Source organism: Rhineura floridana, chromosome 9 (genome assembly GCF_030035675.1).
Source record: "Rhineura floridana isolate rRhiFlo1 chromosome 9, rRhiFlo1.hap2, whole genome shotgun sequence".
In the NCBI taxonomy this organism is placed as follows: domain Eukaryota; kingdom Metazoa; phylum Chordata; class Lepidosauria; order Squamata; family Rhineuridae; genus Rhineura; species Rhineura floridana.
Genome location: NC_084488.1, coordinates 32,467,292 through 32,487,708, shown reverse-complemented (window position 1 = coordinate 32,487,708; position 20,417 = coordinate 32,467,292). Strand labels below are relative to the sequence as shown.

The window sequence follows — 20,417 nt, the reverse complement described above, 5'->3', positions numbered from 1 at the left end:
AATTAATCCCTGTTTTGTGTCAATGGAAAAACCTTCAAGAGATGTACTAGTGTATCATGTGGAAAAGAGGAACAGAGATGCGGCTTTGCAACAATACTTCAGTGATACGTTTGGATTTGATGGCAAGAAAATATCTGTGATGGAGGAAATTCGTATCAGACTTTTATTATATGACTATGACAGCAAGATTTTTGGGTGCGTAAAGATGGAAGATGGAAGATGGACCCAATATGGATAATGACAGAAGAGCGATTTAAAATTACTGGACATAGTAGATTTGATGAGTTGGATTAATTGGCATGTTTATTTAGAAAAAAAAATTGATTGACATATATCTCAAGGATTGGAAATTTCTCTTTGACTTTTTGTGGAAGATTAAAATGATATGATGTTAATGAGATTTGAAACCAACTAAGATAACCGTTGGAGGAAGGTGATTTTATAATCTATTAAGAGTTAGGTTTGTTATATATTATAGATTTATAGCTGAACTATGACAAATCGGAAGTCAATATTCTTTCTTTTATATATATATATATATATATATATTTCTTTTTGTATTGTACTAGTTATTGATTTGTGTTGTTTTCTTTTTGTATTGTTTTGGTTTTGAAAATTGGAATAAAAATTAATTGAAAAAAAAAAAAGAAAGAAAGAAAAGCAAAATAAAATGATTTCCTATAGGAAACTTCACTAAAATTGCAGAGTAAATCAAACATATTTAAAGTGACTATCTGAACTATATCGTATCAACTGTCTTAATATTGTTGCTTCCTCACTTCTAAAACAAGATCAGCACAGCATATGTCTTGTTTCTGTTATTTGGGCTGACTGCAGCTGCTCCCACCACTCATCATATGCTCAGAGGCACATGTTACCAAAATCTTCCAAGCTACACAGGAAGTGGATTGGTCTGTGAAAGACCAACACAAATTGTGTTTGCAGTTTTACAAATTTGTGGGCAGTACAATATCTCACACAGGTGGTCAGATGTCCTGCTTCCCTGGTGCATTCACTATAGCTGCCCAATTTCCCTGCTTTTTAAAATTTGATAGAACTGACCATGGGGGAGGAGGAAAAGGAAAGGGGGGAGGAGAAGAAGAAGGGAGGAGGAAGGGAGTGGAGAGGGGGAGGGGATGGCAGGTCTAATCATTTGCAAGCTTATTGAGTTAAATGGGATTTTCTCCTGTGCAATCATGCTCCCTTGTACGGCGCACCACATACCAATGGGACTCTCCTATAAACCCCGAAGGAGGACAGGACAAAGCACAAGCCATTCCACTACAAGTAGAATGACATGAACAAAAGGCAGTAGTAACTATGGATGGGAAGGACACTCCATTGGTGGTGACCTGCAAGGTGTATGCAATGTTTGTTTTCTTGTCTGAGAACAACATGGCATACACGTGCAACAAGTGCAAGCTGCTGGCACTGCTGGAAGAAAAAGCGAGGGGCCTGGAATGGCGGGTGACCACACTGAGGAGTATAAGAGAAGATGAAGAATTCTTAGATAGAACACTGGAACAACAACAGCAAAGAGAAGTATAGGAGGTGGCCGAACAGCAGCATGTTGAAGCAGAAGAGATTGTTGTGGAAAGCAACAACAAAGTAGAGAAAACTCTGTGGAAAAGGGTGACAGGAGCAGAAGAGTGAGAAGACATCCAACACCGGTGGAACTACAGAAGAGCATCCAGGCACTTGAGGATGGGACTAGAGGACAGTCTGCAAGGGAAGAATTACAGGAGACTGCACGCGACAGCGAGCAAGAGGCTGAAGCTCAATCAAGTAAAAGCAATGAAACCACACCCCACGACAAGAAGAAGAAAAGAGTAGTAGTAGTGGGACTCCCTACTGCGTGGGATTGAAGCACAAGTATGCCGAGAAGATCCATGGACTCGCCAGGTATGCTGCCTCCCTGGAGGACAGATAAGAGATGTGACAGAAGGGGTGCCATCACTCATAAAGCCCACTGACAGATATTGCCTTACTTTTCATCCATGTGGGAATGAATGATACTGCTAGGTGGAGCTATGAAGAAATCATGTCAGACTTTGAAGCTCTGGGAAGGAAACTCAAGGACTTTGGGGCCCAGATAGTTTTGTCTTCCATTCTTCTGGTACTTAGAAGAGGACTAGAAAGGGAAAGAAAAATACTCCAGGTGAATGACCGGCAACAAAAGTGGTGCCAATGCAAGAGATTTGGATTCTGGGACCACAGGCTATGCTTCCTGGAAGATGGACTGCTGGCAAGTGATGGGCTGCACCTCACAAGGACTGGGAAGAATGTGTGTTTGGCCCCAGCATGGAAAAGAGCTTTAAACTGAATCCTAAGGGGGCAGGAGACGAAAACTTGGCAGTAACAACTAACAAAGGCTTGTGCACAGAAAGAGGAACTGAGACAATGGCTCTAATGGGGCCCAGCAACAGTCCTCATAAAAATGTAGGCAGGAAGCCGGGCTGTAAATCACATAGTCTTCGATATCTGTATACTAATGCCCAGAATATGAGAAACAAACAGGATGAACTTGAACTCTTAATACAGGAGAATAAATACGACTTAATAGGTTAATTGAAACTTGGTGGGATGACTCCCATGACTGGAATACAGCGATTGAAGGCTATAACTTGTTCAAAAAGAGCAGAAGGAATAGAAAGGGAGGCAGTCGCACAATATGTTAAAAATATATCTCTCCGCACAGAAATACAGGAGGATGAGCTTGCTAGCTCGATTGAGAATATCTGGATTAAAATAAATGGGTCAAGGAATAAAAGGAACATGGTGGTTGAAGTCTACTACCAACCACTCAATCAAGGAGAAGACGAGGATGAAACTTTTGCAAAGCAAATTGCCAATGTTTCGAGGAGGCATGTTGTAATAGTAATGGGGGACTTCAATTATCCCAATATCTGTTGGGAGGCAAATTCTGCCAAACATGGCCCCTCCAAGAAATTGCTAACTTGTGTTGGAGATAACTTGATTCTAACCAACAGAGATGACTTGGTAGAGGAAGTGACAGGTAGAGGAAGTGGCAGTTACCGGAACTCTGGGGGAAAGTGACCACGCTGTACTACAGTTCTTGATTTTAAAGGAAGCAAAAGCTGAGAGTAGCCATATGCGTACCCTGGACTTCAGGAAAGCCCATTTTATTGAACTCAGAACAATGCTAAGTAAGGTTCTGTAGCAAGCGACCCTAATGAGAAAAGGAGTCCAAATGGGTGGGAGTTTCTAAAAGAGGAAATTCTAAAGGCACAATGGCAAACATATCCGTCAAGGAAAAAAGGGAGAAGACAGCAGAAGAAGCCAATGTGGCTTCACCGAAAGCTTAGAGATAACCTGAAAACAAAAGAGAACATATACAGGAAGTGGAAGGAAGGCCAGACCACAAAGGAAGACTACAGACAAGTAGCACAGAATTGCAGGGATGGCGTCAGGAAGTCTAAAGCTGAGAATGAGCTGAGGTTAGTGAGAGATGCCAAAAGCAACACAAAAACTTTCTTCAGGTACATCCATAATAAAACATGAGAAAAGATATGGTGGTACAGCTACTCAATGAGGATGGCAAAATTATGACAGATGACAAAGAAAAGGCAGAAGTGCTCAATTCCTACTTTGGATTAGTCTTGACCATCCAGAGAAATGTGAGGTTAAAAGGGCAGGATTGCAGCTTCAGATTGATAGACCAATGGGCAAGAAATACCTAATCACTTTGAACAAGTTCAAATCTCCAGGGTCAATGAACTACATCCTAGAGTATTGAAGGAACTGGCTGAAGAACTCTCGGAACCACTGTCTATTATCTTTGCGAAATTGTGGAGGATGGGGGAAGTGCCGGATGACTGGAGGGAAGCTAATGTTGTCCCTATCTTCAAAAAGGGCAAAAAGGAGGAACCTGGGAACTACAGACCAGTCAGCCTGACATCAATCCCTGGGAAAATTCTGGAGCAGATTATAAAATGGTCAGTCTATAAGCACCTTGAAAACAATGCCATGATTACTAGAAGCCAACATGGATTTATGAAGAACAAATCCTGCCAGACTAATCTTATCTCATTTTTTCACCGGGTAACGTCCCTGGTACACTGTAGGAATGCTGTGGACACAATATATCTCACCTTTAGCAAAGCTTTTGACAAAGTGCCTCATGATATTCTGTTTAGCAAGCTGGCAAAATGTGAGCGGGATGGAACAACTATTAGGTGGATCCACAGCTGGCTACAGAAATGTACTCAAAGAGCGCTTATCAATGGTTCCTTCTCAAACTGGGGGGAGGTAATGAGTGGGGTACCGTAAAGCTCGGTCCTGGGCCCAGTGCTCTTCAACATTTTTAATTAAAGACTTGGATGAGGAGGTGCAGGAAGTGCAGAGCTTGGAAGTAACTTTAATGTTTCCAGTGTTACTTTTGGGTGTTAGTTGGGATGGAGCAGAGGAAGTCTTGAACCTGCGTGTGTGGATTTGTACAGCTCCAACTTCCCACAACACAAAAGTCCAGGTAAAGAAACCCTCCAAGGTGCTCCGAGGAGATGAAGGCGCAACTTGGGTCAACCAGTGAGGACATCTAGGGTCGGCCGGCTGGCCAGCCACCCTCCTGGGGCTGCAACTTCCTTCTCCTCTCCCCTCCCTCCCTGCCCTCCAGCGCCGGAGTCACAAAGCCGAGGTGGTCCCATTGATGGCAGAGCCGTCAGGTGCCAGATTGATCTGGAGCATGGGCTTCTTTTTTGGTGTGGTCTCTCTACAAGCCAGGGAGCTGCAAAATGCTGCCAGTGAAAGGCGAGGGCAGGCAGCTTGCAAGAGCCTCGCTTGGCACGTCCTTTAGCCCCAAGCTGCAGAAGCGGAGGATGGAGCTGGCCCGCTCCTCCCCTGAGGCTCTTAATCCCACTGGCCTGGACCCTGTGGCAAAGCAGGCGCCAGCTCCCTCTCCCCCTCCCGGGGCTCTTGCAGCTGACTACCTTGGTTCCACTGCCTTCCAGGTGGCACCTCCTGCTGCTGCGCTCGTTTCCTGGGCGCTTTAAAGAACAAGGTGGGGGAGGGAAGCACCTGAGCTACGAGGGAGGGAGAAAGGGAAGGGGGTCCTCCTTGGGCAAGCCTGCATGTGCCCAGGAGGGATCCAGCTCTGTGCAGGGTGCATGTGTCCCGAGCCATGCCAGCCAAGCCTCTTGTCCTTTCCTTGCCTTACTTTGCCCGGAATGCGAGGGAAATTGAGGTGAGGAGGGGCCGTGAAAGACTGGGAGGACGGGAACAGCTCGGTGTTAAAGCACATGCTTTGCAATTGCTTTGCAGTGCAGAAGGACGCAGGTCAGATTTCCCATGTGTCTCCGTGGGTCTCTCCTACTTCCAGGAAAGCTGCTGGTAATCAGTGTTGACAATACCTAGATGGTCTCACTACAAGGCAACCTCCCGTGTTCCTGGGAAGAGCCCAGCTCCTTTTAATAATAATAATAATAATAATAATAATTTAATTTATGTGTCGCCTATCTGGCCAGTGGCCACTCTAGGCGACGTACAACTCAGTTACAATAAAATACATCATAATAATACAATACAAACAATAAAAATTATAAAACAATGACAGTTCAGAGTAATAGGCAATTAGTTATAGAGATTAACCCTCCCTGGAAGTCCCGAAGGCCTGTCTGAAAAGCCAGGTCTTCAAGGCCTGGCGGAATACATTCAGGGAAGGGGCATGCCGGAGATCATACGGGAGGGAGTTCCAGACAGTGGGGGCCGCCACTGAGAATGCCCTCTCTCTAGTCCCCACCAACCTAGCTGTTTTAGTTGGCGGGACTGAGAGAAGGCCCTGTGTGGCTGATCTTGTCGGGCGGCATAATTGGTGGCGTTGGAGGCACTCCATCAGATAAGCTGGGCCGAGACCGTGTAGGGATTTAAAGGTTAATACCAACACCTTGAATTGGGCCCGGAAAACAACTGGAAGCCAGTGCAGATCGAACAACACTGGAGTGATGTGCTCCCGGCGACGACAATTTGTAAGTAGTCGAGCCGCCGCATTTTGTATAAGTTGTAGTTTCCGGACCGTTTTCAAGGGTAGCCCCACATAAAGCGCATTACAGTAATCCAAACGAGAGGTGACCAGGGCATGTTCCATCAATGGGAGCTGATGAACAGGAAGGTAGGGTTGCAGTCTACGTATGAGGTGTAATTGATACCAAACCGCCCGGCTCACTGCCGAGATCTGAGCCTCCATGGACAGCTTGGAATCCAGAACAACGCCAAGGCTGTGGACCTGGACCTTTAGGGGCAGTTTCACCCCATAGAACATCAAGTCAATATCTCCCAACCTTCCCTTGTCCCCCACGAGTAGCACCTCGGTCTTATCAGGATTCAGTTTCAACCTGTTCCTTCCCATCCATCCACTCACGGATTCCAGGCACTTGGACATGGTCTCCACAGCCAACTCTGGTGAGGATTTAAACGAGAGATAGAGCTGAGTGTCATCTGCATACTGGTGACACTGCAGCCCAAATCTCCTAATGATAGTCCCCAGCGGCTTCATATAGATATTAAATAGCATGGGAGAGAGGATAGAGCCCTGTGGCACACCACAATTGAGAGGCCAAGGGTCTGAAACCTCATCTCCCAATGCTACTTGTTGATGCCTATCGGAGAGAAAGGAGCGGAACCACTGCAGTACAGTGCCTCCTATTCCCAATCCCTCCAGGCGATGTAGAAGGATACTGTGGTCAACAGTATCAAAAGCCGCTGAGAGATCGAGGAGGACAAGAAAGGTGAATTCTCCCCTATCTAATGCCCTTCTCATATCATCCACCAGAGCGATCAAAGCTGTTTCAGTTCCATGTCCAGTCCTGAAACCCGATTGGTAAGGATCTAAATAATCCGTTTCATCCAAGTGTGCCGACAGCTGATTAGCCACCACTCGCTCAATGACCTTGCCCAAGAATGGTAAATTTGAAATTGGGCGAAAGTTGTTCAAAACTTGGGGATCCAAGAAGGGCTTCTTTAAGATGGGCTTTACAATTGCCTCCTTGAGGGCTAATGGCATTACACCCTCCTCCAGTGATGCATTAACCACCACCTTAATCCCCTCGCCCAATTTCTCTTTGCAGCTCACAAGGAGCCACGATGGGCGAGGATCATTTAGACATGTGGTAGGCTTCACAGTTGAGAGCACCTTGTCCACATCCTCAGAAGGGAGAGGCCGAAACCGATCCCATTTGACCGGCTTGCAACTGGCCAACTCTGGTTCATTTACTGTATCCACGGCGTACGGGATCAAGTTCCGCAAGTGTTCGATTTTGTCAGCAAAGTGCTTTGCTAATTTGTCACAGGAGGCTTTTGACTGTTCCAAGGGTTCCTGAGCAACTGGACCGATCAGGCGTCGGACCACTTGGAACAACCTCCTGGGACAGCACTCTGCGGATGCAATGGAGGCAGCCAAGAACTTCTTCTTTTCTGCCTTCACTGCCACTTGATAGGCAGCTATTGCTGCTCTAACCTGTGTCCGGACATCTTCGGAACGTGATTTCTGCCACCGGCGTTCTAGTCGTCTCACCTCCTGTCTCAGATTACGCAACCGTGGTGTATACCATGGTGCTAACTGAGTTCTGTTCAGGGGGAGAGGACGTTTCGGAGCCACCCAGTCCAATGCTCTGGTGATTCCCTCATTCCACTCTATCACCAGGGCATCGACCGGGCGGCCTTCAGCAGGTTCCAATTCCCCAAGCGCAGTCAGGAATCCTTCTGGATCCATCAGGCACCTGGGGCGGACCATTCTAATAGGTCCTTTTCCCCTGCGGAGGGAGTGTGGCATCGAGAAGTCTATATTTACCAGATAGTGATCTGACCATGACACAGGGGTGGAAGAAACCACCCCCAACTTTTCTGATGTTTAATAATTATTTTTTTGTTTAATCTTTTGATTGTGTTCCTATTTTTTAATTTCCAAAAGTATAATGAACTACTCCTGAAATTTCATCTAGGATAAACATTGCTTCTATTTTCTAGATTAATCTTGACAATAATTCAAGGGCCCATAAAGAGTAATAGCATCAACCTAATTAAATTTGTTTTAAAAATGGATAAATGATAGAAACAAATTGTGATCACCGTCGAACTTTTACGGTAGTATCCTACACAGAGCCAACTGTCATGCCAGAACAATTAACAATTAATAATGTAAGTTGAAGAACTTCAAAGAACAAATTCATATAGGCACTTGTGGTATAATTCACTATTTACTCTGAAGGCCAAACTGGGTGAACAGATCCTTGGAATGACTGCGTCCTTGAATCTTGCTGATTCCAAATCTTGTCATGGATAATTTCTGCCTGTCACAGATTTTTTTAAAAAAACACAAGTCCTCTTTCTCTTCCCACACCCAAAAGGTAGAAGTTTTATTTCTGCTATATGTACTCCAAGTCACATAGATGTGACTGAGCAAAGCTGAAGGCTTCTGGGTCAGAAATGTCAGTTCTTAGACAGGTGTAGCTTGAGCCCAATGCTTACATTCTTAAGCAGGTGCTGGCAACGTTTGGCCCTCCAGATGTTGCTCAACTACAGTTCCCATCAGCCCCAGCCAATGGCCAGGGATGATGGGAATTGTAGCTCCGCAACATCTGGAGGGCCAAAAGTCCCCCGCAGTTCTAAAGGAAGGCATTTAAGGCTGCAAATTCTAACTCCATTTGCTTGAGAGTAAGTCCCATTGAATCCAATAGGACTTACTTCTAAGTAGGCATGGTTAAGATTGTGCTGTCAGCCTTCCTAGATGTCATGCAGGGCGGGCCTTCCTTAATCAGAAATGTACCATGCGCCTTAAATATGTGAGATTGGGGTGTGGAGAAAGGTGCTGGTAGGATGCTGGATGTTTCTGATGGTAAACCACTGCACAAATGAAGCTCGGCTTGGTTCAGCCATTGGTTTATGAAGGGAAACAGCAGGGCTCAGGCCTGCCTGGATGTCATGTCTGCTGATTTGGAAAGCCCCTGCCCTCAAGCGTGTGGGGGGCAGCTTCTAAATGCAGAATGCATGAGAGGCTGTTTTCAAATGTCCACGGTGGTAGTTTGTCTATGTAACCTTTTCACTAAGTTATCTAAAAGAGTAAGGCCTCCCACAAGGCCAGTTTTCTCAGTGACACTCACCTTGCTGCTCTCAAAAATATTGCTTAATTCATAACCTTAATTCTCTATCTACCATGATAATAGGTTTCCATTACTTAGGTAATTTGAAGTGCTCATCCTATTGCCTGTTTTTATGATGTGAAAATCTGTTTTCAACATACATGCATCACCTTGCAATGATTCCACATAATTAAATGTACTAAGATTCTGGTTCAAATGCTCTTTTTAGAAATGCTGAGGTGTGTCTGGCGGGTAAAGATTTGCTAGCAGTCCTAACACACTTAATCCCATTAGACTGAAGGTAAAGGGAGTCACCAAAACCTCAAATCACCCTTGGTTCTTGCATGTCACCTTTAACCCTCCCATCTTTTATAGTCTCAGGTTAGGTAAGACCTGAAATCTTAGAGCTATGATATACAGGAACGGTGCTACCATTAGGCAGAAGGAGGTAGCCATCTCAGGTGGCAGATGCTGAGGGATGGCAAGATGCTGGAGGACAGAGCAGTGCATGCCACATGGTCTGCTCTGTGTCCCCTAAGCCAGCCTGCTGCTGTGAGTTGTGATGGAGGATGATGTCCTGTAGCAAGTATTGGAAGCAAGATTCAGTAGAACACCTGTTCAGTACCGGTGGCAATGTAAAGACTGTAAAAAGACATTCCTTGTCTGACTTGCTCTTTGAGCATCTTGTTGCTTTGAAACATAACAGAAATGTATTGTAAAAGCAGCATTTCAAGTGTAAAATTTGATTTCAAGTGTTGGGGTATCATCATTGCTGGGGGTGTGGGGGGATGTGAGATGCTGTTATGCCATTCTGTTAATCTTACGGATAATTTTTTTTATTCTACTACCCTCTGTGCATGCATGCTTATTTTTAATGTTGCTTTAGGCTACTTGTGAGAGCCAGTGTGGTGTAGTGGTTAAGGTGTTGGACTACAACCTGGGAGACCAGGGTTCAAATCCTCACATAGCCATGAAGCTCACTGGGTGACCTTGGGCCAGTCACTGCCTCTCAGCCTCATGAAAACCATATTCATAGGGTTGCCATAAGTCAGAATCGACTTAAAGGCAGTACATTTACATTAGGCTACTTAGATGTGCAGCAGCCAAGGCCAGCAACTTGTAGGCATTTTTTAAAAAAGTAACTGAAATGTAACTATAGTGATTACTTTTGAGAAAAAGCAAAGTACAGGAATACCCCGCTATGTGGACCTCCACTTTAAGGACACTCGCGAGTACGGACACACTTACAGTAGCACCATTCCCCTGTTTACATACGCTCGCTTCGCAAGAACGGACACTTAACCTTTGGTTGTGGCCTGTTCTTTTGGTGCGTGGGGGGGTGGAAAGAGATGCGATCGCACAACCGTGAATCAGCTGGGAGACGCAATCACGATCAGCTGGGAGGCGCGGCAGCGCAGCAGCAGAGGCGCCGCAGTGCTGCAGCAGAGGCTTTAGCGCAGGGCTTTGAGGCTCCGCATGAAGGAGAGGTAGCACAGTGGCAGCACAAGTGAAAAAAGGTAGTGTTTCACTTTTAAGTACATTTTCGGTTATCGTACTCGCTCTGGACCCATTGCGTACATTAATGCAGGGTATTCCTATAATCAGTTACTTTCAGAGCAATTGTAATTGTAACAGTAATTACTACTTTTTTGGGCCATGTAATTGTAACTGTAATTTATTACTTTTAAAAAGTAGTCTTCCAAGCTCGGAGGAAGTGCTTATCAAATTTGCGGATGATACAAAATTAGGAAGCATAGCTAATACCTGGAAGACAGAAACAAAATTCAAAGGGATCTTGATAGGCTGGAATATTGAGCAGAAAACAGAACAAAATTTAACAGGGATAAGTGCAAAGTTCTACACCTAGGAAAAAGAAACCAAATGCACAGTTATAACATGGGGGATACTTGGCTCAACAATACTACATATCAGAAGCATCTTTGGATTGTTGTTGATCACAAGCAGAATATGAGCCAACAGTGTGATGTGGCTGCAAAAAAATGCAAATGCTATTTTAGGCTGCATTAACAAAAGTACAGTTTCCAAATTGCATGAAGTATCGGTTCCCCTCTATTCTGCACTGGTTAGGCCTCATCTTGAATACAGCATCCAGTTTTGGACACCACACTTTAAGAAGGATGCAGGCAAACTGGAAGGAGTTCAGAGGAGGGCAACAAGGATGATCAGGGGACTGGAAACAAAGCCCTATGAGGAGAGATGGAAAGAACTGGGCATGTTTAGCCCTGAGAAGAGAATACTGAGGTGAGATATGATAGCACTGTCCAAGTACTTGAAAGGTTGTCACACAGAGGAGGGCCAGGATCTCTTCTTGATCGTCCCAGAGGATGGGACATGGAATAATGGGCTCAAGTCACAGGAAGCCATATTTCTACTGAACATCAGGAAAAACATTCTGTTAGAGTGGTATGATAATGGAACCAATTACCTAGGGAGGTGGTGAGCTCTCCAACACTGGAGGCATTCAAGAGGCAGCTGGACAGCCACCTTTCAGGCATGCTTTAATTTGAATTCCTGCATTGAGCAAGGGGTTGGACTCGGGAGTGGGAGGGGAGGGCATAAGAGGGAGGGGGAGGGCAGGTTTGATCATTTGCATGGTTTTTGAGTTCAATGGAATTTACTCCTGTGCAATCATGCTAAGGACAGCTGAAACTGACCTGAAGGAAGAGAAGGGACATTAGGGGTAGGGAGGAAAAGGAAGGGGAGGGTGGAAAAGGGAGGGGAGGAGGACCTTATAGGCCCCTTCCTACTCTACGATTCTATGATTCTAGGATAGGTAAAACTGACCATGGGGGAGGAGGAGGAGAGGGGTAGGGGAGAAGAAAGGGAAGAAGGAAGGGAGAGGAAAAGGCAAGGGGAGAAGGGCAGGGAAGGAGGGGAAGGGGAGGGACAAGAGGGAGGGGATGAAAGGGAGGAGGAGGGGAGAGCAGGTTTGATCATTTGCATGCTTTTTGAGCTCAGTGGGATTTACTCCTGTGCAATCATGTTTAGGATAGGTGAAACTGACCTGGAGGAAGGGAAGGGAGGTAGGGGTAGGGAGGAAAAGGGAGGGCCTTATAGGCCCCTTCCTACTCTATGATTCTATTATTCTATCATTCTAGGATAGGTAAAACTGACCACGGGGGAGGAGGAGAAGAGGAGTAGGGGAGAGGAAAGGGAAGGAGGAAGGGAGGGGAGAAAAGGGGCAAGAGGGAGGGGATAAGAGGGAGGAGGAGAGAAGGGCAGGTTTGATCATTTGCATCCTTTTTTAGTTCAGTGGGATTTACTCCTATGCAATCATGCTTAGGATAGGTGAAACTGATCTGGAGGAAGGGGAGGGTAGAGATAGGAAGGAAAAGGGAGGGGAGAAAGGGAAGGGAGGGGAGGAGATTAAGTGGGTGGGCACTGGGTAAAGGGAAAGCCCCTTTCCTTTCCAAAAGGAAAACATTGTGAACAGTATCATTGTTTTTCAGGGTTTCTCCCACCTTTTTACAATCCTCAGAAGTGGGGCTGACTGTTAAACCACTCTGGCCACTGGAGCTTTGTCAGGGGCATAGGAGTCTCCTAACAACTCTTAGCACCTTTCACAAACTACACTTCCCAGGATTCTTTGGGGGAAGCCATGACTGTCTAAAGTGAAATAAAGGTCTGGTGTGGGTGTGGCCCCCTGATTACCCAAGCCAAAAAGCTGTGAGTCTAGCTTTTAGAACACTGACAGTTGGTTCTTACTGAGCACGCCTGTGCTATCATAGAGTCCAATGTTAAATTTCTTAAATTAATTAAAAATCAGCAAGGCATTTTAAAAACTTTTAAAGATAGTCAGGATATGGGGCAGGGTCAGTAATAGGATGACAGTGTGAACATGGCTGTTTTTAATTAATTTCAACAAATTATGAGACCGCTGACAGAAAAAAGTCCAACAGGGGTCTGGATTTTTTTCCCTCTTGTTTTACACTTTGAATTCTAAATGCTCTCTGAGTGTTTTGTGTATTGCCATGAAAACTTAGAAGGTTGTTAAGCAAGTGTTTCTGAGTTCAGGACTATAAGTTTTGTAATATTTTGTTTTGAAATGAGCTTATGGGAAGCAGCAGGATGGCATGGAGGATATTTTCAATTTAACATGGTGGAATGTGAAGAACTGATGCTGGATATAGTATACAGCCACTCATCACTTTCATCTCCTTCTATCATGCAACATGGAAAATGTTGCCTTTCTCTCTCTCAAAACCACAAAACATGCTTAGAAACAAATACTTCAGGATTTTGGTGACTTGTTTTCTGGTCTTTCTGGCACACCTGTTTTACTATGAACTATACTGAATGAAGAAAGACCCCATAATTTCCCACTGTTTTTTACTTGCCAAGGATAAAACAATTTATAAAATCGGAAGAGAGCTAGGGTGAAAAAATGCTTCACATCATCAGGGCCCATTCTTTCACATTGTTTGGTTTGTTGTTGCTGACTTTTTTAAAATCCTCCCTAGTTTTGTGTACTTACATTTTCTTTCGCAAGTTTCTCAGCCTGCTTTGCCTCCCTGGCTTGTCTTCTTTCCTCTCTAGTTGCTTGCTGCTCTCGAAAACCCTTCTGCTTTTGAAGAGCCAATGTGATCCAGAGTGGCTGTGCAGTTTCAGCTTTTTCCATCAGTTTGGAGCCATCTATGGAATGTCTGCTCTGAAGAACCGGCCTTTCTAGAAGAGCACAATGCACAAGGGTTTCATTGTATGATATCTAGACATAGCTACATATAATATATACAAGGGGAACTCACCCAGTATTCTATCAGATGTGTGGCTTATTGTGGTATAGTGGTCAGAGGTTGGACTAGGACTGGGGAGACCTAGGTTTAAATTCCCATTGGATCATGAAGGTCAGTGGGTGACTTTGGGTCAATCACAAACTCTCATCCCAATCATCTTGTGAGAATAAAATTGGGAGGTACCATGCACACGACCTTGAGCTTCTTGGAGGAAATAAAGGATATAAATGTAACAAACCAACAACAGAATTCTGGATAAAGTTTTGATATAGATCATATTTAGTAAGCCTCAGCTGAAAAGTCTTAATGTGCACCATTTTCAGACTTTCTGGTATTCATAGTGTGTTGAATTTTGTATATATCAAATTTAAACAGTTAATGTTTTACATCTACCCATCCATCTATTTTTAATGCATGTTTTATTTTTAAGCATTTGTCTATTTTTTCCCCAGGAGGTTTTACCTTTCTAATATATGGGTGCTTATGTAACTTCTAAAAATGTAAATGTCTGCCCTCAAAGCAATGTCATGCCATTTCATGAAACATTTTCCCCCTCAATGAAGGTCTAGGTTGCATATTCCCCCTCTAAGAACATAAGAGCCCTGCTGGATCTGGCCAAGGGCCCACCTTGTCTAGCATTTTACTTCCCACGGGGGCAACTAGATGGCTATGGGAAGCCCACAAGGAGGGAATGAGGGCAATAGTCCTCTCCTGCTGTTTTTCCACTGCAACTAATATTCAGAGGCAAAGTGCCTCTAGTTCTAGAGGTATTACATAGGTATAGGATCACATCTGAGTGGTTAGGGTGCACCCTTTGAATGAGGACTAGATGTAGCTATCATGAGTAGTAGCCATTGATAGTCTCCATGAATTTGTCTACTATAAAGCCATCTAAGTTAGTTGCCATCACCACATACTGTGAAAGCAAATTCCATAGTTTATGCACTGTGTGAAGAAGTGCTTCCTTTTGCTTGTCTTGAATCTCCCAACATTCAGCTTCATTGGATGACTCCGAGTTCTAGTATTATGAGAGAGGGAGAAAAACTTCTCTCTATGCACTTTCTCCACACCAAGCATACTTTTTTATACCCTTACTCACCTTTTCTTTAAACTAAATAGCCCCAGCTGTTGCAACCTTTCCTTTTAGGTGCGTTTCCTAGCCCCATGATCATTTTGGTTGCCCTTTTCTGAAGCTTTTTCAGCAGTACAAAACTGTGTGGTTGTTCCATAGATTTGTGGTATTACAATATTAGCAATTTTATTTTCAGTCATTTCCTAATGATTCCTAATATCATTTTCACCTTTTTTACAGCTACTGCACACAGTCTTTTCATTGAGCTATCCACCATGACCTCCAAATCCCTTTCCTGGTGAATCACTGCCAGCTTAGACCCCATCAATGTATCACCACTAAGCATCAATTATTTCTTGTTCTTTGAAAAAGCTGTAAACAGATGATCTCACAGCATAGCTATTCTCTCCTCTCTCACCTTCAACTTATGGAGGAAGGATATTTGCTACTAGCTGAGTCTGGTTTGGCTCCAATAGTCCTTAAAAGTTCAGTTTGTATCTATTTCTCCTTGTTTGTGAGATTGACTCCACACTTCTGGAAAATGTTTGGATCAGTCTTCAGCAATGCCAACTTTTCAAACTTGTGTTAACAGTTATTTGCATCCTTAGATCTCAGTGCAAGCTGTCCTAGAAATGTCAAAACCTGTTTTATCTGTGAGCATCTATGAGAACTAACACCTCCATCTATTTCAGGAAAGTGTGGGGGCTTAATTTTGGAGTTATTTGACATGCTATTTTGGGATATTTGAGCAAACTTTTCAAATGCCACATGCTACAGAGCATGCAGTTTAAAAGTCCACACACAAGAAGTCCACATAAAAGACTTAGAATCATATGTAGCAGAATCCCTTGAGTCATGGGGAACGCCACCGCTACCAAGGTGTTCTCCATTAATTTCAATGGAGCACAAGCAAACGGTTGAATGCACAGACCTGCCCTGTCTATCAAAGTGAATGGAAAAGGCCTGCATACACAAAAGTTCTGTATATACACCACACAAATGAAGGCTCCACATTTGGGTGCTGTACTTTACTGAAATAGTATGTCCTGCAAAGATATATTTTTATGTTGTATGTAGGAAAATGTGGGTGAGACCTTCTTGAAATAGGAGTTTCTTAGGGTACATTTATACATGCATGTACATCACTTGATGCCTCAGCTGAATGTTGAACTGCTTTTATTGTAAAACATTGTGTTTGCTGTGATGTGACATGATACAAAAACTTTCCATATCATGTCTAATCTAAGGCACCTGTTTATGCATGAAAAGCATAATTTTATGTGACAGTCATTGAGGAATGTGTGAATTGATCCCTAGTGTGTTCTTAAAGAAAACATTGCTAAAATACAGTAATGAATAAATAAAACTAACCACCAAGGTAATTAGACATTATTGTTTAAGGCTGACAGTTTGGATACTGCTCCCTCTTGCTCATCACATAACTGTATTTAGGGGTTGCACTTTTGCCTACCTTTTTTTAATGGTTCTGGCTTTTTCTCCATTCTCTCTCTCCATGGCATAGCGATGGATGGGAAGAACGACTTCTTCTCCCTAGACTCTTCCTCTTCACTCTTGCTTCCATCATGTGCTTGTGAAAGCAGACAGCTCCCTTTAGCTTCAGTTTTTCTCCAACTGGTGTCAGGTTCAGTTTTTGCCACCCTATGTCCCATGGAGTCAGTTAAGTGAGATCTGCGCATTTTTGAGAGAGGGGATGAGGGTGGGGTTGGACTGGTGGGCTTTGGAGCCAACGCAGGTTTTTGTAGGAGTGGTGATTTACTGCCAGGCTGCTCTTGACTAGGTGCAGATGCATGATTACTAGCTGGGAGAGATACCGGGGCAGGTGTAGTATAATTCTGATTAATATTAGTCAAAGGGTTCTTGACAGAATTAACAATGGCATCCTTTCTCTCTTGGCTAGGGGATTTATGCTCTTTTAAAAATATATTATTTGCATCTTTCTCATCGTCAGGTGTAATTAGTGGGGTGGGAACACCATCAAAACTGTCTCCAGCGCTATATCTTTTCTTCTTCTTCTGCTCTGCTTGCTGATCATAGTGAAAACGCAAGGAATAGTTGGTCCTTCTTAATTTTACCCCAAATGGGGACACATTTTCTTCTCCATTTGATGAAGCTTTGTCCAGTTTTCTCATAGCAACATTCTGTTGCATTTCCATTGCAGCAACAGCAGTTTCTGACTGGGGAATTTCTTTACTTAGAGAATGTGGGACACCTGGAACAAGAAAAGATGGGAGATCTTTGGCAAACTTACAACCCTCTGTGTTATCTGCCACTTCGGGATGTATTGCAATATTTCCTGTAGGTGCTCCAAGTATATTCACTGTACCTGATAGTGCCTCCGTATGAACTGTTTCTTGGGTGGAATTGACAATGGATGGACCCACCTGCTTTGCTGTGTTATCTGCTTCAGGACCAACCTTGCTCTCACTACTTGTATTAGTCTTTGAGGTTTCTGAAAACTTCTGCCATGCAGGAGTTATAGAAAACTTTGCATTTGCCGATAAGGTTTTACGTAAATTACCATGGAAAGCACTTTGCCTTTTAGGTGTCCAATCATCACTGTGTCTACTTAGGCTTCCTTTGTCTCTCTCATTAAGCTTACTACTTTCTGCACTTTTTAAGATTTTTGACCTAATCGACACCCATTCAGCTAGTGTGGCCTGGTTGCCCAATGGCTCTTGAGCATGTTTCATTTTACTATTTCTACGCTTGGCATCTGGAGACAATTTTTGAGTGTTTTCTGATGGAGGCACATCCACCATTTTTCTTTCTTCTGTTAAGCCAAGTAGAGATTTACAAGCTGTATCTTGTATATGATTGAGATTTACTGCAGTTCCACAGAGCTGTGCCCCGGTAACCAAAATTGCTGTATGTGGGACACTCAAGGAGGTTGGGAGACTGTGAGAACCTTTGCTGGATTTAGGAGTCATCACTTCTTTTGCAGCAGCAGGAGTTGGTACCTCTTTGATAGGATTAACTGGGCTCAGATTTACTTTAGGAAATATAATTTGTTTTTCTCCAGAGGATACTTGAAAAGTAAACCCCCTGGGCATGGTTTGCCTTGCATCAACTTCCTGCCACCGTAGCTCTTCACCTAGGATTCTTTCCTGCTCTTGAGTTTCAATGTTCCTTTTCTGATTGTGCCTTAGGGTTTCGACTTCCTTCTGCCCTTTGTCTGGCTGCTCTATCTTTTGCTGGTTATCTTCTTCTTTAAATGGAAGCTCTTCCACTGTGGTTTCCAAATGTTGTTCTTCTGAATGCCTATTTTTGTCCAGTGGCAACTGGAAGGATTTGTCTTGTTCATTTGTCTTTTCCATTGGCTTTTGTCCTTCTAAACTTAGAGTTTTCTGTTCTTCCATGTTTTGTCCCTCTTCCCTCTCTATCAACTCTTCCTGTTGGATCTTCTTCTCAGCCCATGACTGTGGCTCACATTTTCCATGCTCTGCTGACCTATCTAGTTCTTGCTGTTTTTGTTTATCCTTGTTCACTTTCTCTGCCTCCAGATTCTGTGGTTGCTCTTCTGGACTTTGCTGCTCTAGTTTTATGGCTCTTCCCTTCCCTTGCAACCTTTCTTCACCTTCTAGATTTCTGTTTTTCTCTAGTTCTCTTTGTCTATGGTCTGTTGGTCTTCTTTGCACTTGCAGTACTTGCTGTTTCAGATCATCTTGCTCTTCAGCCTCATGTATTTGCTCTTCCTGTCCTTGTCTTCGCTGCCCTCCAAACTGCTGGTGCCCTTGTTTTTCTTCCTGCTGTTTTTGCTTCTCCTGTTCTTGCCTGTTTTTCCATCCTTGCTGTAACATCTTTTCATGTGTTTTTTCCTCAGTTAATTCTTGATGTCTCTTTTCTTCTTCTTCTTCTTCTTGATCCTCCAGTTCCTGATGTTTTTGTTCTTCCAGTTCTCGCTGCCTTTGCTCTTCCAGTTGCCTTTGTGCCTCTAGTTCTTGCTGCCTTTGTTCTTCCAGTTGCCTTTGCACCTCCAGTTCTTGATGTCTTTGTGCTTCCAGTTGCCTTTGTGTCTCCAGTTCTCGCTGCCTTTGTGCTTCCAGTTGTCTTTGCACCTCCAGTTCTCGTTTCCTTTGCGCTTCCAGTTGCCTTTTCTCCTCCAGTTCTTGCTGCCTTTGCTCTTCCAGTTGCCTTTTCTCCTCCAGCTCTTGCTGCCTTTGCTCTTCCAGTTGCCTTTGCACTTCCAGTTCTCGCTGCCTTTGCTCTTCCAGTTGCCTTTGCACCTCCAGTTCTCGCTGCCTTTGCATTTCCAGTTGCCTTTTCTCCTCCAGTTCTTGCTGCCTTTGCTCTTCCAGTTGCCTTTGCACCTCCAGTTCTCGCTGCCTTTGCTCTTCCAGTTGCCTTTGCGCCTCCAGTTCTTGATGTCTTTCTTCTTCCTGTTGCATTGGTGCCTCCAGTTCCTGAAGGCCCACTTCATTCCTCCTCTGTTCCTCCAGACCTTTGTGCTTCTGAACCTGAAATTCTGGGTGCCTTTGTTCTTCATGACATTGCTTCCTTTCTTGATCCTTTCTCTCTTCCATTTTGAAAACCTGATCTTCCTCCTGAAGCTTCTGCTTTTTTCCTTCTTGTTCCCTTTGTCTTTCTTCACATTGTTGAAGTATTTTGTGTTCCATATCAGCCATTTGTATTTTCTTCTCAGCCTCAAGGTTTCCCCAGTGATCTTCTAGTTTTCGTTTGCCTTCTGCTTTCTGTTCTTGGCTTTGTCTATGCTGGATTGGCTTGCCTGCAACATGATAGCCATCATGTTTTGAGATTTTATCTTCATACTTTTGCGGTTCTAGGATTTCTTGTTCAAACTCATCCACTACTATACTTTGTATCTCCTAGTGTCAGGAAACAAAAACAGATTAACTTTATTTATGCCCCTATGCTGTGTGGAGTAACTGCCTCATATGTTGTAAATTAATTAGTTAGGGTTCTAATAAAATAAGCCGGGAGTTCATGATGAGCCACCTTACATTTTAGATCTTTTTGCTATAATGCACGTTGTAACAAATAATAATATAAGAGCAATCAAGTAATAGCCATGTTTGGTCACAACACTATGCCATAAACTATGGTTAAGCTAATCAGTCTCTGGACGCAGATTTGCTCCTGCTTTGCTCTTTGCTCCTTCCTTCCTCCAATAAAGAAGCAAACCATGAAGCATCTGGCTTAACATTATTTCCAGACCAGTGCATGTGGCTCTTTACTTTCAAACAAACCACAATCTGAAGCCAAGATTTGTTCTTAGCTTTCCAATTGTGATTTGTTTGGGATAAACAAACCAGAAAGGGAGGAGCAAAGTGGGAGATCTCAAGCTACATGCTGTAGCACACAACTCATGCCCAGACAAATTTCACAGCCATAGTTTATAGTTAAGCACTGCATCCAAACACAATCAATGGGTCATCAATATACTTCACTATTCAACAGGAATGATATTCTGGAACAGAAAGGCAAGATCGCAGCACCGTTAGGACATTATCTACAAAATCCCTT

General features: G+C 43.8%; 1 protein-coding gene across 7 annotated transcripts in view; it reads right to left on the bottom strand.

The window, feature by feature from the left end:
• The window catches only part of CRACD (capping protein inhibiting regulator of actin dynamics), a 181,990-nt gene that overhangs the window by 15,267 nt on the left and 146,306 nt on the right, over positions 1–20,417 (bottom strand). For all 7 annotated transcript variants that reach the window (XM_061585233.1, XM_061585236.1, XM_061585237.1 and 4 more), the window contains 2 exons: positions 16,387–19,759; positions 13,585–13,775 (listed from right to left, as the gene is read on the bottom strand). In XM_061585233.1, coding sequence (XP_061441217.1) covers positions 13,585–13,775; positions 16,387–19,759 — 3,564 coding nt within the window. The remainder of the gene's footprint in view (positions 1–13,584; positions 13,776–16,386; positions 19,760–20,417) is intronic.